The sequence below is a fragment of the Corvus brachyrhynchos genome, unplaced genomic scaffold (genome assembly GCF_000691975.1).
Source record: "Corvus brachyrhynchos isolate BGI_N302 unplaced genomic scaffold, ASM69197v1 scaffold116, whole genome shotgun sequence".
NCBI classification, from domain to species: Eukaryota; Metazoa; Chordata; class Aves; order Passeriformes; family Corvidae; genus Corvus; species Corvus brachyrhynchos.
In genome coordinates, this window is record NW_008240221.1 from 14460272 (window position 1) to 14486317 (window position 26046).

At 43.2% G+C, this 26046-nt stretch overlaps 1 protein-coding gene across 1 annotated transcript in view; it reads right to left on the reverse strand.

Moving 5' to 3' along the window:
- Window positions 1-19788: 19788 nt before the first annotated feature.
- Window positions 19789-26046, reverse strand: part of RUNX2 (runt related transcription factor 2) — a 93357-nt gene continuing 87099 nt past the window's right edge. Inside the window, exon 6 of the mRNA XM_008641900.2 lies at window positions 19789-24666. Within this exon, the coding sequence (XP_008640122.2) occupies window positions 24188-24666 (479 nt within the window). The 3' untranslated portion in view covers window positions 19789-24187. The remainder of the gene's footprint in view (window positions 24667-26046) is intronic.

The window sequence follows — 26046 nt, forward strand, 5'->3', positions numbered from 1 at the left end:
ACTGAGGATAAGACACCAGCTTTTGCATATGGTGCCTCTCTTTTCCCCTTAGTACCTGTGGCATGGCTAAAGATGAGCACTGGCATTCACAAATATCAGCTGCTCAACCCCCAGAAATGCCTTTCCTTTGGGAAATGTCAGCATCCTGCCCATGGTGTGGGCAGGAAAGGTTGAAATGTGTAGGGGAGTGACGGTGGCTTAACAAATCACCTCTCTGCCAGCTGAGCCTCCGTAACTGTCTGTGCATGTGCCCCTGGGCCACCTTGGAGGGGAATTAATGGGATTTAGCATGTTAACCTGAATTAATGTGAATTCATTTAGTCAATTAATTCACTGAGGGTTGAGGCTGTGTCTCCTTGCCATACAAGCCAGGGCGGATGGAAGCACACTCAGGGATCATTCCTGTCCGCCAGCCAGCCGTGAATGGGAAGGGTTGTGCTGCCAGCACCAGATTGCATATCTGAGCCATCCCTCTGCACGACCAGGGTTACACAGAGATGGGCCCTGAAGAGCAGCTCCACAGAGACATTTCAGTAACTAAGGAATTGCCATGGGATGTCAGTCCCCAGATACTTTTGAAGAGGTAAACCTTGATATATCAGGGTTGGATGAAGTTTTGGCATACTCTGGCTATAGGCATATTCTGAGAGCTCTTTTTTTCTTCAAAGATTCATAAAATGAGGGCAAAAGCATTGAAGTCATAGGAGAAAAGCCATGACGGAGATGTTCCCAGCCCTTGTTCCATTTTTTCTCAAGGAACTGACTCCCAAGCAGATGGCACGTCTGAGATAAACTACATTATTTTAGATTCCTTTACAGAGCAAAGATGCTGCTCTCTGCAGTCACAGGAGAAGGTCCTTAGGGTGCTTTTTTCATATTCTGGCTCGAGGCAAGGGGTCTCTGGAGATCCCCCACCTCCCACAGAGAGCCAGGGGCATTCCCCGCCACAGGCATTGCAGTTCCCCCAATAAATACCAGGGCTTCCCAAGGTCCCATTGCCTTGTCTCCCATGGCTGTGTCTAATCTGAATGGTTTCCTTTTGCACTTCCCCACCAGTGCCCGTATTCTGCTCTGCTTATTGCTCACTACCTGTCTCACAAAATTTCCCACCTCCTCTGACCTTGCTACCGCTGCGTCTTGGGTGTTCTGCATTTGAGGCTGCTTCAGCAGTAGGCTCCAAGTCAATTAATTTTCCAAATCACAGCTAACTCAGCAAGGCATTCATGAGTGGCAAGGTGGGGAGGCCAGCCGTACACCAGGGAAAAAAAAAAGTTTAGTTCCCCTATTTAGCCTGGTGTGTAGCAGGGGTGGCCAGGAACCGGTGCTGGCTGTGAAGCAGGATAATTTTCCAGGTATGTCAAGAGTGCAGCCACCATGCTCAGAGCAAAACAGAAACAAAAGCACCAGTCCTTTCCCCCGTGGCAGGATCAGACCCCCAGCAAAATTACTTCCTATACATGAAGCTGACATAAGACTCCACACTTCCAGGCAAATAAACACCTTTTCATTTCAGTGGCTATCTGACACGGGTGGAACAGAGGGCAGGGAAAAACTTATGTCTCCTTTGTATTTTTAATAGCTATGAACACACTGCTGGCATTTAAGAAACGCGCTTGTTAATAAGTGATGAGCATTAAAGGGCAGCTTGGTGGTTAAGGTTAGAGACCAGCTCCATCTTTGCCTCTGCTGCAGCCTCCTGGGGTGATCCAGGGACAACTCCCCACAGGGTGGGCTGTGGGGGTAGCTCCAACTGCATCTTTGCCATCCCAAGTGTACTCCTTGGCCTCCCAACACCCTGGGAGCAGGTGGCTCCTTGCAGCACAGGGCATGGGGACATGGTCCCCAGAACACCATCAGTGCCTGGGGTAAGCAAGCACACACAGGTACAGATGTGGAGGAGAAAGATCACACCATTGTTTGGCCTGCAGCAACTTTTTCGTGTGCCCACACTCCCAGATGAGCATTGGTGTGGTTGTGGCACAGGCGGTGCATCCACACTGCTTTGCACAGGTCAGAGCCACAGTGAAGATGTGACACCACTGCTGTCACACTGGGAAGCTACAACCTGAATCAAGAAACCTGCAAACACTACATTTTTGAGGTCAATGCCTCATCTTCACAATGTTCAACCTCATTAACTTTCCTGGAGCCGGTTTGGTCCGACCATGCCGCTGTGTGTTGGTGTGCAGACACTTTCATCCACCTCCGTTCCTCTCCCTTCAATAATGTTAATGCCTCTCTCCTCCCTACGAGATGGGCTGCAAAGATAAATACATCACAGATTGGGAAGCATGCAGACACGCTGAGGATAGGGTGCAGCTAAATGCTTTGGAAGGATAACAAAATGAATACACCTGGCCACAGAAATAAAAAGGGACCAGGGCCCATTCTTTGGACAGAAGGCCAACAGGCATGGTGTGACCACGCCCACCATATTCAGTTTAGCCTCCAAATCACAGTGATCATATCCAAACTGCCCAATGGGAACAGTCCCTGGCCTGTCCGGCCTCCTGAGCTGTGCCAAGAATTTTGTGGGAGAGCCCTGGCCAAAAGCTTGCCCAGGCCTCTCCTAACGATTCTGTCAGAGCAAGTCCATGCTAGTAACAATAATCTGTGTGTCCATTGAATTGTTTAATTTATTCATATAAATGTCCCCTTTCAGACTGGCTTTCACTATTGAGGTTCCTTTTCTTTGGATAACATCTTCATTGTCATCTTTTCATTGCCCATCACTGCTCTGTGCTATGGACATTTGCAAGAAAATGCAACTTTGTGCTCATATGGCATCAATTATTTCTTTTAATCTCTGCCTTCTCTCCCAGATGGACCGCCTCTTTTCCCCTTCTCCTCACCTCCTTCCCTAAGGATCTAAGGAAAACAAGAGTGATTTTCAGTAGAGGATCTGAGACCTGTGCACAGGTTTGCTCCACCTGATCATGATGAGGTGGGTATAAAACCAGAAGAATTGAGGTCTGCTTTGAGGAAGTGGCAAAAGTCTGTACTACTGCAGCCCGAGGCAGTGGTAAGGAGCTTTAACTCTGCCCATCTGATTTTGGGAGCCTCAGCACTGAACCAGTTCACAGCCCAGACCCAGAGGAAGCCAGATCCTTCACACCTGCCCCATCCACATCATTGTCACAGACCCCAGGTGGCTTGGGCAGGGACAAGACAAATTTTAACCTTATTTGCTCCTATTTTCAACATTGCAGAAAGTGTAAATGAGGTTGAGAGCTGGAATTCTGTTTTGTCTTAATTTTCTCTGAAATTGGTCTGCTTGTTGAATGTAAATGCATTGAGTTCCTTTCACATGTCCTGAGCTAGACACACTGGTATAAATGTTTGATTTGAAAGAATTTCCAGTTGATTTCTGGGATGGGATGGCATTGGTCAGCAGTTTTTCATAATACTAGGAAGTCCTAAGGTAGAAGCAGACCTAGAACTGGAAAAAAATCCCATGAAAATGTCTTCCTCTCAGAAACTGTGGTTCAAATAGACTTTCACTTTTTAAAATTCCTCTGACAAGACTTTGAGGAAAAAAAAGACACTCTACTGAAACAAAAGAATTTCTATCAGAAATGCCTCTTTCCTAAGGCAAAATAGAAGAATTTTATGTCATATTACATCTGCTCTTTTCTTTATAATGTATTTGGGTAACTGATTTCCTAATGCCTAATGGTATAAATATAACACGGCAGAGAGATTAAGTCATTTGATACTATGGCAAGATGTCAAATAAGACCTGGTGTAAGTAGATAAAATAGCCTATTTATTAATTGTCTGTAATTTATTTATTTATTTCTTAAAATAAACATTAGAAGCAGCTGTTAGCACAAACAACAGTTTATCTTATTCCTTAAATCAAATTCTACCCTTTTGGTGATATCATACAACAATTTGACTCTGACATGTAGTATTGGCATTTCCTGCTAAATGGAAATAATAAGAGCATGGTTTTTGCTGAGCACTTCCTCCACACACACTTAGACACGTGTTTCTCCTCCTACCTCCCTACTGTCTATAATCACTGCCCTGATGAAGTGTGACCAATCCAGAAAAAAAATACAGTGTGGGATGGTGGGCTCAATGGAAAATCATAACTTATTTTCCAACCAGCAAAATCCTTTTTCTTCCTGCTCTTTGATAAACCATGGTTTGTGTTTTCTTCAGAAGCCTTGACAATGGCAGACTGTGCCTTTTCATCACTCAAGTGCTTTTGCTTTCGGTCTCTCTGCTATAAATAAGAAAGTCTTTGTGCTGGCCCTTTTGGATCACAGGCACGACCCATGGAGGACACTCCAGCCTTTCCATGCTTCCCGGTGGTTCTCCCGCGAGAAAGCAGCCACACAAACAAACAGGCTGCTCTGTTTGGACTTTCTCCGAAGTCGCAATTTCTTCCACTAAATGTTTACGCATTCCAAAGCTGAGTGACTGGCCTTGCATCTTGGAACTCAGTGCTGGGGATTTGCGTTGCTTTCAGGAAGACTTGGAGATGTGTATTTAAATGGCTTCAGTTAACAAGTTAATTAGCATGCACTTTTTTTTTGTTTTTCTTAAGCTTCTGCTAAAATCAAAACACAGCTAGCATTTATTTTGGTGCTAATGGGAACATTTTCATAAGCTCCACATTTAGAGCCAGTAGAAGGATCCTGGCTCAGCATATTTTCAAAAGAAGGGCTTGATCCAAAGCTCTTTACAAAGTCATTTTCCCTCTGTTTCAGTAAGTTTGGAGTCAGCTGCTCACTTTAGGTGTAAACTGCAGAAGAGAGGGCAATCTCCCACTAAGGGTCCCCAGTGTCCTCAAGCCTGACCTTGAGGGTCTGTCTCTAGGATTCAAAGTCAACAATACTCTTAATGGTACCTTCAGTCCCTGATATCCCAGAACTGGATTATGTGCTGGGCACGCGCAACAGGCTGAGAGGAGAGGAAGCTCCTGAGAATCCTGATGCCTGGTCATGACTGGCTTGGCCCAAGACTGAACCACAGAGCAAGAGGAAAACAATCTGTTCTTCGCAAGTGTCTTCCCTGCCTGGCCAACCTCATCAGTTACTCATTTCTGAAGCTTCTCCCCGCCTTGCTTTTATTTCTCTTTCAGCTCAGCCTGTTTCTCTTCTACTTTTTTTTTTTTTTTTTTTTTGGTACAATTAAAAAGTGAACTAAATTCTCCAAACTCATCTGCATTGCTATCAGACATTGTTCTTTTAGAAAACCTTGGCATCATTTCTGAAGTTTCTCTATGTACACTTTCCTCTTCTTGTATTTCCGTCATCCAGGTATCATCACTCAATAACCGTACTGAAGCTGTAATGCTTTTCACATGGAAGGAATTGTGTTTTATTGATGGCAAATGTTGTAATGCACTTTCATGTCAAGATGAAAATCCGAAAAAGAAACTTTTTATAGTGTATGCTACATGAAACCTCTACGCTGAACCAGGCTGGAGAGAGAGTATGTTCCAGTACACATATGCTATGACTATATATAGTAAATTAAACAGTCTTGGCATGCAGGAATGGGCATAAGAACATATTCATGCTGCAAAATTTTTAGCATGGGCACAGTCAAGTAGCACTCTCCCAAGCCAATTTCAGGCACAGATCATATGTTAGCAAAGCCAAGAACACTCTGAATAGGCATTTTGGATGTGACTGTTCCCTTCTAGGGGCTCAGGGTGCTTAGTGTTGTGAACTAATGGAAGAAAAGCCAAGTGGCTTCAGGACAAGAGTGTGAACCCAGGCACTGCTTGGTTCATGCAACCACCGTGATCAAACCTACAATGGACATCTTGGGGATGCCATTCTCCAAACTGCCACCTGATTTCTGTGGTCACAGTAGGAACCAGACTCTGTGTGGGTCATTTTGATGATGGTTTTATTTGCAAAGGGATGCCTGGCGAAACCCCTGCACCTCACAGAGGGCGGATTGGAGCAACCTGCTTCCACAGAGGGAACAAATGCTTGGTGTGCCGTGGGAGAGGAAATGGGAGAGGAAAGCCAGAGCCTACATGTCCACGGCTGGGTTCTTAACCCAGGGACAAATCAGGATAACACTACCAAAAAACTCCAATAAACAAACAAAAAATCTGCAAGTAAAACAAGACAATTTTTGGTGGAGACTGTGGGAATCAGTGTTTGCAGCATTTGGAGGTTGGAGAAAATGCAAGGTCAGACTGGAGGCAGAACCAGCTGTGAGAGTTTGCTGGTTCCCCAAAATCAGAGAGTTATCCCTTCCAGAATCTCCACCAGCACTGCCTCAGCTCATTTCTGAGCACAGATGGAGGCAAATTTTTCCTGGAAGGCACACGCACTACCCTGGGTGGTGGACATCTGGGTGTGTGGCACAGCCAGCCCATACAGACACCTGCTTGGCATTAAGGATCTGAGTACATGACACAGCTGGGGACAGCAGAGCCTCTTGGTAGTCATTACCCCACCTCCAGTGGGACTCTTTGCACAGCTGGTTGATGCCCTTCCTCTCACTGCTGATGGAAACACACAGCCTGACCAGAGCCCTTGGGTGTGTGCCACATGCACTCCAGCCGTGGCTGTTACTACTGCCAGCACATGACTCTTTTTCTGGTTATTTTTTAGGTTCCCTCACTCTGGAGGTGGTGTGGCTGAAATGCAGAAGGCTCATCCTCAGATTGTTTTTGTCTCACTTCATACCCTGCTGCCACCTGCCATTGGATCCCCTCCAGTTCCACCAAAATGAGTGAGAGTTAAAATCCTGGAGTGATTTTAGCCCCATGGGAGCAGGAAGGTCTGGACACCTCTTCAGAAAAGCTTGTTGGGTGGTTTCCAACTTTGTGGGCTTTTTTTTTTTTTTTTTTTTTTTTTTTTTTTTTTTTTTTTTTTTTTTTTTTTTTTTTTTTTTTTTTTTTTTTTTTTTTTTTTTTTTTTTTTTTTTTTTTTTTTTTTTTTTTTTTTTTTTTTTTTTTTTTTTTTTTTTGCAAAGGCAAATTGTTTAGCTACACTTTGGGAAAGTATCCAAGTCTATGGCTCCTTGCCTGAAGGAGCCTTGAAGCTTTTTCAAGGTTGAATTGTCTCCTCAGCTCAGTCACCATGTGTGCAGTGATGTTGTGAATTTGCATCTGATTTATGTACTGGAGAAACAAGATTACCGCACATCCCAAACACAGGAGAAATGGCCTTCTCCTTTTTTCTTATTTGACTCTTGGAGCTTTTTTCTGTTTGCCACTAAGAGAAAAACTGGAAAACCCAACTCAAAGCCCAGCAGCTAGTGGGTCAGGTCTCAGGTGTTGCTCACTCCTGTTAGTCACTGAGACCAATTCAAAGGCTTTCACTATTAATAGTTATATTAACTCCTGTGCCAGTGCATGGACCTGACAATATTTTGCAAAAAAAACACTTTTCTGTTCAAAAATGTAGTGCTCTCACTGATTTTGTGCACAACCATGAATTTAAAGAACTGAAAAATTCAGACTTCCACACCCAAAACCATTTTCCAGCCATGAGGTGTATGAAATCTGCTGGCAAACTGGCTCCAGGGACACAGGTTTTTGCACCTCTTCATGATCCAGATCCCAGGGCAGATGCTTCTGAGCTTCCTTTGCAGGCAGGAAGGAGAAATATCTTTTTAGAGTATGTCCTCCTAAAGTGGGCAACTCAGCTGGTTCAGATAAAAGCACTACTTTCCCTCTATTGACTCTAAAGGGAGCAAACATAGGGTAGGTGAGATAACCCCTATCCTACTTCTTTGGGCTTCAGCACTGGTCTATTTGCAGATGTTCTTCTCAAAGATCTCATGCCCACCTTGGGGTGGATTTTGGGTGGGACGGCTGATATGTGTATGCATTAATTAGTCAGGTCCTGAAAAGATTCACACCTGGCAAAACCAAGATGGAAATGCACTCCTGCCTCTTTCCAACGACACATCACTGTTGGTACATCTGCTTTCTTTCCACTTTATTTTCTTCCAGGCTTCATAACTCTCACTCTCCTTTCTGCTACCCAGCATCAGGTGTGAATGCTCCCACTCGCTCAGCTGGAAGGGAAAAATCAGATTTATACAAGCTCAGCTTTGCTAAGGCAAATGAGCTCTGTGAGTTTGGAGGTCAGTGCACCAGAGTGGGGGTCCAGGTAGATGTCAAAATTGCAAAGGACAGGCCAAAATAAGCCCAAACTGTGCAAACATCTGGACAGACAATCCTGATAAGGGAAAAGCCTTCTGCAAACCAGCAGCAGAGCCAGGAGGAAAGATCTGCTCTCACTCTATATTATTTTCCTGTCTAGAAGTCTGGGCTACAGGAAAACCCTTCAGAAAATAGCCAAACATATGTTGCTGTCAGTTATTTTTTGTTGACGGAAAAAGAGAGCTCAAACTTTTCTCTGAAAACACCTCCCGCTCAGGGTTCCTGGAAGAGGCTGAAGTCTCTGGTTTCTACCGTGGCTGCCTCTTACTGAGGGCTCAGGGTCATGCATGATTCCAGTTTTAGCTCTGGTCTGCAGAAGATCTGAGGCATAACCCCAGAAGTAAAACAGGGTGCGTATGGATGCGCAACGTGGCTGTCACTGGTCCAGGAGTATCATGTTCCCAAGGATATGGAAAGTGGGAACTCGAATTGTTTTAAATGGAGCATCTTCCTATCTTGCTTCCACACTGCTGAGAATTCTCTTTTAAAATCTCAGTTTTCTCCTTTTCTGGTTTCTAGGGCTTGAGTGAGAAGAGTCATCCTCTCCTATTTTTTAGATGTTTATGTTCAACATCCTGAGTTTATTCACAGAGCAACAAGCCTGCCTTTAAAAATCAGGGCCAAATCTAGGTCAAATCTGATAAACATTTCATCCTTTGCTCTGCAGACTCAGAGGGCTCAGGCACTTGTCTGTGTCACTGCAGGTCAATGACTGACACCATATCACCAACAGGCCATGAAGGCCAAGCCCCAAAGGTGAGGCCAAAGACTTTAGCTTAAAACCTCTTTCTCTGGGTTTTCAGCAAATGCATTTTATGTCACATTTGCCAACAGTCACCATTTGAGTTGCAGTATTTCAGTGTTCATGAGACCAAAGATTCTTCACAAGCTCTTAGCTTTCTACCCAAGAACATTTCTAGAAGTATTTAAGAAGGGACTGCAGCACAGCATGTATTGGGTGTTCTCTTTGCTGTGCAATAAAGGTGCCATCCAAACCAATGCCTGGACAGAAACATCTCTGCTAAGTGGGGAGATGTCATCATGAAATGTGTTCAGTCATTCAGGAGTTCTGAAATTACTGAGCTTCACTGACTGACCATGTGACTGAAAAGCTACAGACAAACATTGCCTTTGTGTCACACAGCACAATCCCAGCAGTTCTGCCTCATACCAAAGGGGGCTGCAAATTAAAGTTAGATGCTCCCAAAAGTCCAAGATAAATACTTAAACTGAAAGAAGACTCTTTCAAAATTACTCACTTTGTCTACCCTGGGCTTCATGTTCACAGAGCTCCCTATCCATGGAACAGCTCCAAGTGGCAGTGGCTGCTCACAGGAGTTGCTCGTACATGAGTCAAACAAAGCAGCTGCAGGATCATAGAACCATAGAATCATTAAGGTTGGAAGAGGCCTCCAAGTACATTGAGTCCAGTCATTAACTCAGTTCTGCTAACTCACCACTACACCATGTCTTTCAGCACTACATCTACAAATCTTTTAAATCTCTCCAGGGATGGTGACCCTTCCACCTCCAGGAGTAGCCTGCTGCAATGCTTGACTATGTTTTCAGTGAAGATATTTTTCCCAATATTCAATCTAATCCTCCCCTGGCACAACTTGAGGTCATTTCCTCTCATCCTGGCCCTTGTAATTTGGGAGAAAAGAGTAAGCCCCACTTGGCCACAATCTCCTTTCAGGGACTTATAAAGAGAAAAAGGTCCATCCTGAGGCTCCTTTTCTCCAGGCTAAACACCCCCAAGTCCCTGGACTTGTGCTCCAGACCCTTCCCCAGCTCTGCTGCCCTTCTCTGGACACTGTCCAGGCCCTCAATGTCTTTCTCACATGAGGGGTACAAAACTGAACACAGGATTCGAGGTATGGCCTCACCAGTGCCCCGTGCAGAAGGACAGTCCCTGTGCTGGTCCTGCTGCCACACGACTGCTGGTACAAGCCAGGGGCCATTGGCCTTCTTGGCCACCTGGGCACACTGCAATCAGGATGTGACAGCCCAGAAAAGGTCAGAAAAAATTAAATGCAAATAATGAAACTAGATTCATGTGGTTCAGCCCTTTTCCTCTGTGCTCTTCAGCATATTTGCAACACTACGGTGATGGCTGATAAGAAAACAGGGGTTGTTTCCTTTCTATTAAATATGAAAAGCAACATCTCCCAGCTTTCTCACAGCTCAGCCCAACCCAGAGAGTGGCTAAACTTTATTCAGGTGCAACTGAGAGATGCTGGCTTCACAACATCTGTAAAACAACACATCACACCCATTAATATGTTTCAAAGCCTGGGACACCTCTTTTTCCCCAGATGCTTTTCTGCCTTGAGCAACAGCCCATGCACCATTTCTTTCACTCCAGGAAAAAAAAAAAAACCAAAACCAAACCACTTATCAGTAATGATCAATGCACCAGTTATGTCTTTGTAAGAAGAAGACAAATGCAAGATGAATTTGGGAACTGAAATTATTAACTGTACCAGATAGCAATCATTATGGATACAATAGAAACACTGTTTTTATGGCACTTAATCTTTTCCCTCATCTCTCCCACTGCAAAGTCTCCCTCTGCTCAACTATCTGTCTCAGATAATTTAGAAGATTACAGGAAACTTAGAGCAATTTTTCCCAGTTTCTCCAAGTTGGGTTTTTAAAAAATTATTTATTTCTAGTCTTAAAAATTACTTGGCCAAGAACTTGTGATTTTTTCCAGCTGTGTTGGATGGTCTAGCAAAGATATTGCTTTGTCTATCTTATATCCAGTGGATTGATCTCTAGCACCAGCACTGGAATTACAGAGGGGCAGTGGGATATGTTCCATCTTGAATGACCAAAGCACTGACTAAAGGAGAAGTCTTCCTCCATCTTCTGAAGGCTTCAAAACTATATGAAAACCTCCAGTCCAATCACACACACAATTTTGGGACCAGGGAGGATGCTCTATCTGGGGGTCTGCACACAGGGGCATCTCGCAGCACTGAGCAACAAAGACTAAAGAAATTAACAACTGTCAGCATTGCCACTACTTAATTATCCAGATGACCTTCAAATCCAGAGGCCAAAATTCTTGGTTTTCCTAGGAAACAGAAATCCTTTCTGCACAGAGAATGGGTTTTCCCATGCCAAACCAGAGGCAAATCCCACCTTTTCACTGGCATTCTCTCATCTTCTGTTTTCCTTGGGAGAGCCAATTTGCCCTGACTCACACACAGAGCTCCATAAACACGCCCAGGTACAAGATGCTGATCTGGTCACATGCAAAGAAAGCAAAGATCCCCAAAGCCTAAAGGTGCATTTTCGAGTGCTTCTCCCAGTAAGAAAGCTGGAATTTTATGTTCCCCTTTGAGTATAATGTAATACAACAATAGTGCACAAATACAAATATCAGAAAAATAAAACCCCTCAATAAACTACTGGCCCTAACTTTAAATCTCAGGGAGTTAGCTCCTGACTTAGGGAGATCAGCTTTGAGGACATCTTTGGCCAAACTATTTTCTCTTGGTCATCTGCACAGTGGGGGATATCCCTTCCAACATCCAGCTTCAGTTTCTGAATTAACAGTCTGTGTAACACTTCTTGTATAGTCTGTGAAGCCTTTTAATGACAATTCAGGCATTAAGTTCCTGCTTTAGGAACGACTTAGCCATTGTCCCTAGCCCTTGACTCACTGGGAGCTATGAGGAGTCATCAGGTGAGAAAGTCAAAAGCCATGGCATTCAAGGCTCTGCTTCTCACTGCTACCTTTGCCTCAAACATCCAGATGGCTTTTATGGCTACAAAAGGAAAACCAGCAGGATTCAATTCTACCATTTATTACCTGAAGCAAGTCATTCTTTTGTATATCCTGCTAATAATGTTTTTTAAACCTTTACTATGAACCTAAAGAGGGCAAAGTAGATTGCACATCTACAGCAGCTGTGGCAGAAAAAAGAAATTCTCAAACTGCAACCCTCCTTTTCCTTTTAATTTGGATTGGTATTGACCTGCTAAGGAGAAATATGTTTACTGACAAAGAATAGGCCTTCTCGGGAAAAATGGCATCACAGCCTTTCAATTCTTTGAAATTTTCCTCATCACAAATATTAACAAATGAGTGCATATTTTATGAAGAAATACTGATTTCTTAACAACAGCGGTAAAGCAGCCAAAAACCCTTGGAAGAAAAGCAGTAACTGCATTTTAAGCTATAAAAAAAGAAACTAAATAAACCAGGAACTGCAGGATTCATGGCAAGATCAGCTCCCTTGTTCCATACATACTTTTACCCATTTCTGATACTATTTCCTATTGAATAATATTGACTCAACAAGGCGGCAAATACAGAGGAAAAATCATATTCATACTCACATTCATATCCCATATTTTCCCCAGTGCCTATCTAAAGCATTACACAACTTTTATTAAGTACCCACACGTTCTGGACCCTTGAGAAGAGAGTGAGTTTAAGAAAACACTCTCAGAAGTGAACTCCTTCTCATTCTGGGAGACAGCTGTAAACTTGGTTACCCCCTTTCTCGTATTGCACGTGGATGTGGGTGTGTTTCTGAGCTTCACATCTTCCGTCTCTGAGGTTTGTTTTCTTATTTGCAGTTGTTGTGGCAAAGAAACACTAAAGAAATGACTTTGACACTTCATTTGCAAGGCCTGAGTTCTGAGGCCGTTCTCATCTTTAGCACCAAACCTTTGCAAATTCAGTATTATCCTTGTCTCTGTTGGGTGCACCTTTTCACGTGTCTCCAGGACCAAGGGTCACCAGCCAGACTGCTACAATTTTGCCTGATTTTGGTCCCCAACCCCATTGTGGGGCTGAAAGGATGCAAGAGAATGGGAGAAGCCCTGCAAGTACCAGTGATGAGGTCAGTTATACAGCTGGGGAAGGGATGGATCCCTTCATGCAGCTCCTTTGGGATTATAATTAAAATAATTTAACATGGCAGTAACTGAAATGCCAAAGGGCCAATAGTGACATTAAATCTGGCAGCAACTTCAGCAAATCTACACTTCCTCAAAGTACAAACTGGATCAGATTTTAGCTTTGCTTTTTGACTGAGTCAAATCTAAGATCTGCACATTGACCCTATGTGTTCAACACCTTCTTGGGGAGCTGGAAGAGAGGGTGCCTTCAGGGCCCTACTACTTTCAATGTAAAGCCAGGATCTGAGCATGGTGATTTGCATCTGAGATGACTTTTTTATGGTGTGCATTAATTTATTCATCTTCACCAGGGTTTCACCCCTCAGCCGCACAGCAATGGATGCAAGTCCCCAGTAACCCCACCCGTACAGCCTTGGGGAGGTGTCATCTCCTGCACACCAAGGTCAGTTCAAGTACCAGTGGTTTGTGTTTTCCTGTCTCTTGGTTGTCACACTGCAGATGACCTAAATTATCTCTCTCTATTTTAAATTTTCTCCAGATGGTGAGACATGATACAGGCAGGTGTCTCTAAGCAGGAGAACATGCCCTCACCCATGAGTGGAGGATGCTTTTTCCATCCTTCACCACAGGTGCTGCTGACATAGCATCGGCACTAGGTCTGTCCCTCTGTGCCACACACACCTGGCTTTGTAAATCCACAATAATCAGGTGATGCTGCAGTACATGAACACATTATCTGTTAGTATTTTCTGGCATGGAGGAGCTCATGAGCTGCTCCAGGGCAGATGCCCACAATAAAATGCCAGTCTTGACATGACCATTGCCAGAATAATATACTTTATAAACAAAAGCAGTGCACAGAAAAAATAAAAATGTCCCTGTGCCCTGTAAAATGGAACAATCAAAATGAGTTCCTGGTTGGAAACCTATGAAAGTAGCAGCTGGGGGGATCCTCTTGGTCAGGCAGATACAAGGAGGTTTAAAACAGCACGTACCAAACCTTCCCTCGTTGGCAAGGAAAGGGGTTGCACAAGTTCTTCATAAACATCTTTATCTGCAGTCATTAGGCAGCAATCCTAAACATTGAATGTGTTCTTCCCATCGTTTCACAGTAGGTTTTTTTCTAGTTTCTAGTGGCAGTCTCTGAAAGACTGCCACTCAGAAACTGAGAAAAATGTGTGGCCATGATACATAGTCAATTCTTTTTCTTGGGCATTGCCCAATTGCAGAAATACAAAATATCATGTCACTGTGTACTCTACTTTTCTCTAACACTTTTTATCCAGTACCTGTAAGCACATTACAAACATGAGTGATTTTACTATGATTTCAAAGATCCCTGCCCAGAAGGAAAAACAGTTTCTGTGCTGAACATAAGGAAATGAGGATTGAATGAGCAGCGTGAGGAAGGGCACAGGTATCTTCCTTAATGCCCAATACAATGCCTTGTGAAACCCCATTCCCATCTTTATCTAGTACTTTGAATTGATGTCTTCCAGGGAAATAAAAAATACTGAGAACAAAAACAGGGCAGAGGAGAAAGTACAAAAAAAGATGGAACAAAAATGGCATTTTAAACCACTGGCCCCAACTCAGCATGGAACTATTTTCTATTGCAAGGAGCAAGTCAAACAAATTCCTCGTTGAATTGGTATTTTCTATAGCTCCCCAAAAGCTGTGACTTTTGCAGCTCTTTAAAACAGAGGGTGAGATCCCTGCCATCACTGCTCCAAATCCCCGGACAGTGCAGGAATTGCTGCTCCACACATGGCAACCGAGCAGCAAAGGGACAGAAGCACAGGCTGGATTTTCAGTCCCGACTTTAAGATCCAGCTGCCAAGTGGCGTTGCAAAGACAGACCTCTGGAGATTTCTCATAATTTTTTTGGCTTATTTTCCTGGTGTGTTCATCTTAACAGCAATCAGCTGTTTTCCTCACTTTTACAGTATTTGCAGAAGAGACTTTAGCATCTGGCCTGGCTATTATTAAAAGATCAGAGCATCCTGCTCTTTTAGAAGAACATCACTACTGGTAATAAATGGACAAAGATCCTTTGCATCCAGGTTTGTTGAGATCTGTCTGGATTATTTGGGCTTTTTATCCCTTCTGCTGCAGCCTGTCCTTCCTATTTCCTCACGTTTGCCAACCAGCCTCACACATCCTGGAGCAGGGATAAAAACTGTGTTTGCCTGGAAGAAGCTGTCTCAGAGGGTTTGGACGTAGCAGCATCATTTTCAGCTACCAAGGACTTCTTTGGAAATCAAAAAGTAAACAAGCTGTGAGGGGTTGAGCAGCTGCCCTAGTGTTCATGCTTTGATTTTATATTTAATAGTGCCCTAAAGTCACAGCCTGGAGTAATAATCACAGCACCTTTCAGTACCTAAAGGGGCTCTCAGAGAGCTGGAGAGGGACTTTGGGCAAGAGCATGGAGTGACAGGACAAGGGGGAATGGCTTCACACTGCCAGAGGGTGGGGTTAGATGGGATATTAAGAACAGATTCCTTGCTGTGGAACAAGATGATCTTTAAGGTCTCTTCCAACCTGAACCATTCTGTGATTCTATGAATACACCTGAAGGGGAAAGGAGAGGTCGCTAAGCACTGGAGCCCTACAGATGTGCAACAAGATTTTAAACCTTTATTGCACCTTGTGTGCCCAAAGTCAGAGGCAGGGACAAACCAAAACCCTAATGCAGATGCTGGGGAAAAAGTCACCAACTGCACTTTGGAAGGTTGGAGGTGGACATCAGGAGAAGCTTGGAGATAGAATGCTCCACTAAAGCCCTGGCTTTATCTCCATGTTTAGAAGGTACCAAGACTTGCTGGGCACAGCCCTGCTGAGAGGACCTGGTGGCTGCGGTCCTGCATCGAGCCTCTCTTGAACCAGGAGACCAACGGAGACTCCTTCACTTCACTCAGCCAGCACTTCAGTGACCCTTCATTGATTACACCCACACTTATGGGTAGGAAAATGCTGCGTCCAAAACCACAGGACTATTAATAGAGGGACTTCAGCTGATCTCTCCTGGCGTAATCACCATCTGAATTTGGCCTCGTGGCAAACATTAATCACTGGCAAGTTGCTGTGGTGTATCAATGTTAACATGGGTTGTTTGCTTTTCTCTAAGTGTTGGGACATCCCACAAGACCCAGCTGCTCATCCTGAGCGAGCTGCCGGGAGGGAGCAGCCAAGGGCTGCCTCCACGGATTGCAGAGATCTCTGCTTTTCTCCCTGCCCCACCACAAATCCTGAGTAAATCTGTTGAGGCAGCACAACTTGGGCCTTAGCTCCACATTGTTATTTGACCAGATCAGCAGTCCAGAAACTGGGTCATTTTTTCTAAACATGTGGTTTAGAAATGTGCTGTTTCAAAGGACACTATCCAATGGTGTGAGACCAAACACTGGATTTGTAGTAAAAAAAGCTAGACAACAACAACAGCAACAACCAAAGTTCAAAGTTCTCTGTAAACATGGAGCCCATAGGATACCCCGAGAAGGTAGGGAAATAACAAATTCCCTGATCTATATTTAGGGAAACTGAGGCATTAAAAGAGGAGTCCAAAGCTGTCTGGAGAATCACGGATGATGCTGAAATTTCTCAGCTACAGAAGTAAAACTAATTTGTCTCATATTTAGAAGTTCTTACAAATACACCTATAGGGATTTTTTAAACTCCCACACAACTGGAGTAGGGAAATTCATGTCTGCTTGCTATATAGGTAATGCAGTCAACATTCGAAATGCAGGTTGCATCTACACTAAGTAACATATGCAATAAATGTGCACAGGAGTAGCAGGGCAGGCCTGAGAACTTCAATTTTAAATTGTGTTGTACTTCCCAAGTTATTTGTTTGCACTGCATCAGATCACCAGAAGCTTTTGGTACTTTGGGCTTTGCTCTCTTTCTATCACGTGGTCTTATCTGTTACTGGCACCAACAGTTTTGTATTCCCAGAGGCGTAAATGCTGAGAGTCCCCCCTCCAAAGCCATACAATTATCACAAAGAGTCCTCATGGGAACATCTCCACACATCCCAGACTGACATTACACTAGTAGATCTAAAGGGAAAAGATAATCACAGAAGGCCCAAGCTAAATATTTAATTTCTTGCTTTAAGCTTGTGCTAAAACTTTTCTTCAAGGTGTTGAGTAGAAATGCTCAATGTGCTCCCAGAATTTTATCTGTCACAGTTGTTCCCATCACCTGTCCAAGGATTATGGATTTCTAACAGATTGGTTTATAATTTTTAACCCATCCAACAAATGTTTCTGGTGAATAACGCTTTTGGGCTGTCCTCTGCAAGTATTCATCTGAGTGGTGAGTGCCTGAGCTGGACACCCTCACTGCACCCTTACCCAACACATGATCTACTGTGACCCCCCACATGCTGCAGAACATTGGTCATCTGTTAGAGATTTCCCAGAGGAAGAATTTCACCCCAAAACATTAGTACATTTCCTCCTAATCATGCAGAAGGTAACTAGGCAGTTCATGTCAATCCTTGAATATATAACTGAGGCTATTTCCTTCTTTTCCCCAATAAACAGCTTGATGAATGTTTTATTTGGTGTCAGAACAGGGCTTGGTGCTAAACCATAAAGTCAGACCCTGCTCCTTCTCACCCCCACCTCTCCCAAAGAGCTTGTTTTAGGCACAAAAAAGGCTGATTTAGGCCTGTGGCTGCTCTGAGCCTTTCCAGTGCTGCTCACAGCCACAGGAAATTAAAAAGTTAAAACCGAGGCCAGCAGGGAGAGGCAGTGTAGGACTGCATGGGACCAGCAAGCCCAGACTCCAGTGATCCAGAGTTGATGTTCAACCCTCACAAACCAAACCCAAGAAGCTATTTATTGACACCAAAAGATGGGGAAAACAACAGTCACCACCCCTTGCAGGAAACATATCTAACTGTAGTCTCCTAAAGTAGTTTGAGTTTTATCTACCCCCACCACTCCACGTCTCTGTACAGGGCTGTCCTCCATGTTCACCACTGGTGGTCACTTTGCCTCCAGAGTGGTTGATTTTTTTGCTAAGGTGAAAGAGTTGCCTTCTTAAGCTGCAGGGTAAATGAATCAAAAAATCAAAAAAAACATCCCCCGAATGAAGTTCAGTGGGAACTACTGTACTGAATCAGAGGGATGGTTTAGCTGTATCAGCCCTTGTGCTGACCATGTCTGCTGTAGATATCCCAGAGAAATGTGCAGAAACCAATAAAAATTGATCTTTAAGGTCTCTTACAACCCAAACCATTCTATGATTATATGAAAAGAGAGATCACTGTGACCCCTCAAGAACCTGCCTATGTATGAATTTAATCTCGTCCAACCTCTTTATTCAGATTTCATTTAGCTGAATATGTGTTCTCCATACATTCACACAAGCAGTTTTTATCTCAGACAACATCCTGTAGCAGGCAGCTCCCAGCCTGCCTCACAAGGCCATGGGATAATTTGGAAAGGATAATGGGAGGCCTCCAGATAAACCTCCTGCTCAAGCAGCCTCAACTTGGAGATCAGATCAGGTTGTTCCATGCTTTACCAGTTGGGTCCTGTAAATCTTCCGGAACAGAAGTGCCACAATCTCCCATGGCCCCTGTTCCAGCACTTCACCATATAAAATGGAGAAAATTTTTTTATTTTCATTGATGAGAATATGGATTAAGTGACCCTAAAAGCAAGACTATAATGAGGGTGCCTCTGGGCTCTGAGTAGCTGAGACAGGTTAATCTGTGTGCCAGAGGGCAGCAGAAATTCTTAGCACTAATGCTTGTAGCATGAGTCCCCCACAAAACAATTTCTATAGTAACTACACCACAGAGCATTGGTTGGTTTGCTTGGTTCCTCACTGTTGGATCAAGCTTCCCTACAATCAGGACTCAGATTTTGAGCTGGAATGAAAGACCCCTCAAGCTTTAACCACCACACAAGAAATGTGTAGATCCATGATAAAGCCAACAAGATCTCACAAAATCAGTATCAGTGACATTTAAACTTCAGAGCCAAAGGTTTCTCAAAACAATCAGAACCTCACACCTCTCTGTGCTACTATTTCACAGACTCAAGAAATAGCTAAAAAGGATAAGAACTTACTATGAAACCAGGCACAAGCTTGCAAACAACCCCTGTCCTCTCCTCCTGCAGACAGCCTTGGGTGAACTTAACCTCACCTTCATTAGCTGCATCTCCTCCTACACCTGACACTAAGCTGGAGGAAAAAGCAAAGACTGACTCCCTCAGTCCCCTCCCAATCCATATATCTTTTGCTGTTTGAAAACTATTCTCGCCTCAGGCCATGCAAATCACAAGATTATCTGTAACTGCATTCCTCAGGTCTGACCAGGAAGAGGTGGGGATAGTTCAACCCCCATCATGAAAAAGCATCATAAATCCCAATCCCTCCCTCCCAATTTAGAAATCTATCCAAGTTTTCCCTGGGAATGTCTCAGCTAAAGCCAGTTGTTTGGTTCCTGAATTAACGAAATAGCAAGATGAACAGAGCAGTTTGCACACTAAGAAACACAGGTTTCAATAATTTGCAGACTCAGGAAAAGAAGTGACATTTGAGATCGGATTTAGAAGGTGTCTTTCACCACCCAACGGCCTGGAAACTTGCTTTTTATACTTAGTTGAAAATTCAAGTGTTGCAGAAATTGATGGGTAAGCCACAGATGGGTCAGTCCCATGTCCTACCATGTGCTCGCTTTACCCTGCCTGGTGCCAAGAGGAGACAAGGAAGAAAAAGAAGCATAGAAGAACATTAACAAAAAAAAAAAAAAGCCATTTTATTGAAAATGAAATTAAAACTTCAAATTAATATTACAATCATGAGAAAATGCCAAACAATTCAATTTACAGTTGCAACATACAATACAAATAGTCCCTTTGAAGTTGAAGTAAACTCATCCACAATCATTGTCTGTGGCATAAAGCAGAGTGTGTTTGTACAATATGTGCATGAAAAGCAAATCTTGGGTGACAGCATTTGAAAAAATAAAAAATTAAAGCTTGTATTTACACAAAATGCTACAAATATTTTGTTCCAGCGGAAATTCAAGATTGGTAAAGCATATTTAACAATAAAAAAAAAATTGGAATGTCACTCATATTACCTAAAGTTACTGTAAAAGTATGGTCTTGGCTGATATACTTAAAAGTACTGCATTAAAAAAAAAGCAAAGAGTTATCTGTAAACATGGAAGTAAACAAACATCTAAAAAAAGTTCTCAGAAAATGTTAAACTGAAATGCATTCTATTTAAAAACAACAAGAAATTCAGGGGGGCAGAGAATGGGGCTTCTTTGAGCTCATGGCTGATCCAGGTTCAATTATTGCTTTTGCTCATGGCTTGCTGCTGCTGCAGCCCAGCACAGGGCTGAGCCTTGCTTTGCTCAGGGTGAAAGTGCAAAATTCTCCCCTCTCCAGATGGTACTTGTGGAAACTGGCAAATCTTTGCTCAGGGGACTTCTGGCAACAAAGGTTCAATGCTAAGAAAGATGCAGCAGCTGGGCTTTTAAAGGAATTGATAAACACCACGTGAGTGATGCTGTCGGATAAAAAATTTGCTTTACTCTTCTGTCCCAACCCACTGCACCTGATCTGGTTACCCTTAGGAGGAGGGAGAGGAGGATTTAATCCTCCATTCAGCAAAAGGGACATTGTGCCTGTTGTGCTGGAAGTAAGTCTTTGGTAGGATAAGAGAGCTGGAAGGTAAAAAAGGCTATTTTTTTCTTTAAATCTATGACCAGTGCCGAAGATTGGCACTGCCCGAAGGGAAGGGCTGTCGTACCTTTGAGAAAATTCCATTCTGCAATGCCAAGCACCTCACAAAAGCTCAGATAAATTGATATGATTCACTACATAGCACCGGTTGGGTCTGACTATCTGATTCAAGAGTATTTCCAAGTGAACTCAAAAGCATTTTCTGAAAGCTTTGATGAGCCTCTCTGCCTCAGCCTGTACGACTCCCTCCATGACCAGCCTGATGTACTGGGACAGATTTTCTGAAGGCACCAGGAGGGTTCAGGAGCATGGGGGTCTACTGAAAGTCAAGGGGCTGGTGCTCCTCTGTCCACAGGTACTTAGAAATCCTTTCCTCCTTATCTCAAGCAGGCAGAGCCAGGTCAGACGAGGGCATGGATTGACTGGATCAGGCACGTGCGCCTCGACTGGGCGGAGAAAACATTTTCAACGTTTGTCCCTAAAGGTCCAGTTGAAAAACCACGGGGACACAAACAGAGCCCTGTTTTGGTATTGGGCAAAACAAAAGTCTGGTCTGTGCTGGATTTATCCAGAAACAAAAACCAAGTGCTTGAATTTTACAACAAAGTCTAAAGGAAAAGAAAAAAGAAAATCTGGGTTGCTGCCTGCAGCCACTCTTAACAACATTTCAACACAAAAGCACCCTAAAAATTACTTAATATGCATACAGTAAACCTTAAAAAGCCCTTCTCAGCAATAACAAATAATGTACAAATATAGTACCTTTTATTAAATAGGAAACAGCTTGCACTGGCAGTACATCTCTTTTTCTCTTGCTTACTAAACAAAAAACAAAACTGAAATGTGTAACCAGACACTGGCTTTTTAAGTGCTGCTGAGACTAACAAACATTACTTTACAGTTACAAATAAATGGACAGTGGTATGCTTCAAGCTACCACAAACCAACAATAAATAGAATCAATTACAGCTTCCATCTTTGAAGGAAAACTAAGTATTAGAAGAAAAACAAAGTGTCTTACTTATACTTTAAGCATACTTGGTATACAACCTTTAGAAGGCTAAGACTTTATTAATTTATTATTTTTAAGAGCACGTCATCACGCAGATTGGAGAGATGTACCATGCTAATGGCAGCTCATTTAACAGCTTCGCTGTTAACGAGCAGTGAGGGTGGTGTCCGGCTCTGTGTGGCTGTGCCCAACATTGATTTACTGCCATGCTTGGAGGTAGCCAAAGATCACCCAAGGAGCAGCTTGGAGGAGGCTGCAGACAGTGGTGACTGAGGGAATGGAAGGAAGGAGCTTTGGCCAAGCCCACAGGCACGTGCTGAACATCCCACTAAGCCAGGCTTAACACCTGCCTGGGGAGAGCATGGGGAGGATGGCTCAGCTCCCACCACATCCAGCAGATGCTATGTTACCTCCCTGCTTGCCATGGCAGCCCTGGGCTGGGCAAAACTGGGGCCTCTCTGGGGGGTAGTTTGGCCACAGACAGGTTGGGGTTTGTGTGCAACCTGCTCTCCTTGTATCACACCTGGGAGCCCCAGGGTGGCTTTGAAGGTGAGTTTATGTCTTCAGCGTGGGCAGAGGTGAGTTTTGCAGCCCTTGTGCTTGTTTCTCTAACACAGCAACAGCCACATCAGCTTTAGAGCCACCACCGCATCCACATGGCTCCCGCATTTAATGCTAATGGGTGGTGACTCGCTACCAGGCAGTTTCTGTCTCAAGTTTGAAACCTTTTAATTCCACCAAGTGGGCTGAAATTGCAAGGGGAGGGGAAAATGTTTCACCATTTCTCCCTTAATCCCATTTCTGAGATATTTAACACGTCATCATTTGCAAAATACGGGCTTTGAAATGGTTTTGATTTTTCTTTGGGAAAAAAAAAAACCCTGTCGACATCCAAATTATGCTGTCAAAATAGACTATTTTAAAAATGAATCTTTTCAAATTTTGAAGTTCTGAGAAAAATCCTTGGAGAAGAAGAAATTAGGGGAAGGGTGGAAAGTATTTCATCCTTCCTACCATTTTTCCAGTGTCTCCACAACTACTGATTAAAAGGCAAGACTGTGTTGAAGGCAACCAGACAGCTAATAAAAATATTTTAAACACAATATTTCCTTCATAAGTTATATAAAAAGATCCTACATCCAAAATCATTTGATGTGGATGCATTTGGGTTGGGTTTGTTGTTTTTAAGTCACATTGTAAACTGGTTCACACTGGAACTGCTTTTCAGAGTTCAGGGTAAAGGTCTGAGGTTTACACTATTGCAGAAATGTAAAAAGTAAAAAAAAAAAATAAAACAAAAAACACTTTTAGAGACCGAAGTCAATATATCATTACATTAAGAAACGTTTAAAGGGTCCAGATGTCATTAAATAATTATAAATATTCTTTTAAAGTTATATGATGATTCATGTTAGCAAGCAACCTCAAATTTTACACATTTATAATTTAAAAAAAAATAAAAAAAGAACATAGCCGAACACAAATACTATGTATACCATTTTGGCTCTAGTAATATATATTGCCATTCTCATATTTTGCATAAGTAATAACATTTTGTTTTTTTGTTTTTCAAGGTTTTGGTTGTTATTTTTGGTTTTTGGCTAATCGAAGGCAAAACGAACGGATACAAAAGCAAAAAGAAAACCCCGGGGTTGGCTCACCTAACTTGAAAACTCATTCTCTTTAAGAACCCAAAAACAAACCAAAAAAGCAATGAACACAGAGAAATTCCAACCATTATCCGCAGCAAGGCTCGGACAGAATATTTTGGGACAGCTGTTTTCATCTGAATGGATCATAGCAAAATGGAAGCAACTTGCTCTTTGTTTTCCTTTTTATGTGCGCCAATACAAACCAGGTGAATTGCACTACAGGTGTGGAGAGGGTCCCATACGTTGTATGATTGCAACTGTATCTGGAGTTCATGGTTAGTTTTGGTTTTTTATTAAAATAAAAGGGAATGCAGCCTTTGCCTTGCATCACCATGTTTCTCCTGATAGCCGGGGAGTCCGTTCTCTCCTCGTTGGCAAAAGTACTCACTAGTTATTACAAAACTCTAGGAAAAAAAAAGAAGGAAAGAATTCCAAAAAAAAAAAAGAGGGGGTGATTTTTGTGTGTGTGTGTGTGTGTATGTGTGTGTGTGTAGAAAGTACATTTTAAATATAAAACAAGGTAAAATGGTTCCAAGGGGAAAAAAAAAGAAAATATGTGCTTTGATTCACATAATCTGAAACATGGGTTGTGGTGTGTTGGTAACTCTTGTGTTATTTATGGCCATTATCATCCCATCTACACAGTCGCACATATTGGTAAAATCTGGTGTTTTTAAAAAAAATAAAACAAAAACCAGGCACTTCGTAGTTAGTCGACCGTTTGGTGGTTTGGTTTTTTTTTTGGCTTGCGGAGGTTGGGCCGGCTACGGAAGAAATCTCAGTACGGCCTCCAAACAGACTCATCCATCCTGCCACTAGAATTCAAGACGGTTGGGGAGCTGCTGTGGCTGCCATCCGCCTCCACCCCGTCACTCTGGGTGGGCAAGTTAGGGTTTAGCAGCGTGCTGCCGTTGGACGTGGTGGTGCACGGCGGGAGCATCCTGGAAGGGGAGCGGTCCCCTCCCGGCACCATGGGGAACTGGTATGATCCTGATGAAGTGCCATAGTAGAGATATGGAGTGCTGCTGGTCTGGAAAGGTCCACTTTGGTTTTGGGAAGAGCCGGGGTAGGGTGGTGGTAGGTAGGTGTGGTAGTGAGTGGTTGCGGACATACCCAGTGACATGCCTGAGGTGACTGGCGGTGTATAGGTAAAGGTGGCTGGATAGTGCATTCGTGGGTTGGAGAAGCGGCTCTCAGTGAGGGATGAAATGCTTGTGAACTGCCTGGGATCTGAAAATGGGCCCAGCTCTGAAGCACCTAAAAAATTATAACAAAAGACGGGGGAAAACAATTCTGTAAATACCATTTTTTGTATCACGTGACGATAGAATTTTATTTTTCTAAGATAACCCACTTCTTTTGGCCCCCAAGAGAACAGCAGATCATATCAAGCAATACATTGCAAGGAACAGTGTTATACATCTATCTTTTAGAAGCGCTGGGCCAAACTCATCCCTGGTCTAACTCCACTGATGCCAATGGAGGGAGCAGCATTGCCAACCTGAAGTGTTCAAAGGTCATGAGTCAGGTTAGGAAAAAAAAAAATCTCAAAAATCAAGAGATTGAAAAAGAGCCAAAAAAACAAAGGGGAAAAAAGATGTCTAAAATCAAGAGAGTAAAAAAGAGCCAAAAAAAGAAAGGTGGACTTGGAGTTGATTTGCCTTCCAGTTTCAGAGTTTTGAGGGTTGTGTGTCTCTGTTTTTTTTCTAGAGCCTCTTGAGAAACTCAGGACTGGTTGCACATGAAAGCTGAGATTCCCACCTCAGCACAGGCTGTCAGGAGCTGGGATTTCCAGAAAAGCAGAAATCTCTGTGCAACTTGTAATAAATCTCCAAGAGCTGGCAACATCGAGTTAACTGCACCACTGACACCAGGGGAGTTACACTGGGGGAGACTAAGACCCACTTCTTGCCTTAAATCAATTTATTTAGGTGAGAATCCACTCAGCTGATTCCTTTGGCTAAAAAACACTGTTTGCTCATCCGAAGGACGGACAAGGCCATTGAGCTGATAGCAAAGATGCAGATTTTACTCTTCAGAGCAGTCGATGGAAAATTACAAGCCCAACACTCTTTTGGCCATTGAAAAAGAATTTGTTTTCATATGTAGTCTCTGCAGTCTGGTTGAAAAAAAAAAGACCACACAGTTTATGACTACTGTGAACGTCTGGATGGTAACGCTATGAATTGGAGTCTAACGCAAAACAGGGATGGGTAAACTCATTTTGCCTAATTTCTAATCCCACATCAAACACCCAAAGCTTTGGAGCAGAACTGGAAAGCAAACCTTAGCTTGGTGATGTGCTTAGGAGACTGTGGGATGGACAGGAGCAGAAGACAAAGATGGTGAAATCTTGTACTGAGAGCCAGAAGAGTGGAAAACAAAGAGGGTGTGGGAAAAGGACAGGGGAAAAGAGGGAAAGCCTAATGAAGAAGTACAGAGTAGGAGGAGGCAAACGCGATGGCCAGTATGCATCAGACACATATACAGATATTTATAGAGAGCTGGAAAGAGCAAGGTATAAATAAAAGGGGGAAATTATGAAATCAAATGGACCCTCCCTGCACTTCCCAGCTGACACTCCTACAGCTTTACAGCCCTTCAGATCCAAGGGTTCACTCACCTCTTTGTCAGTCT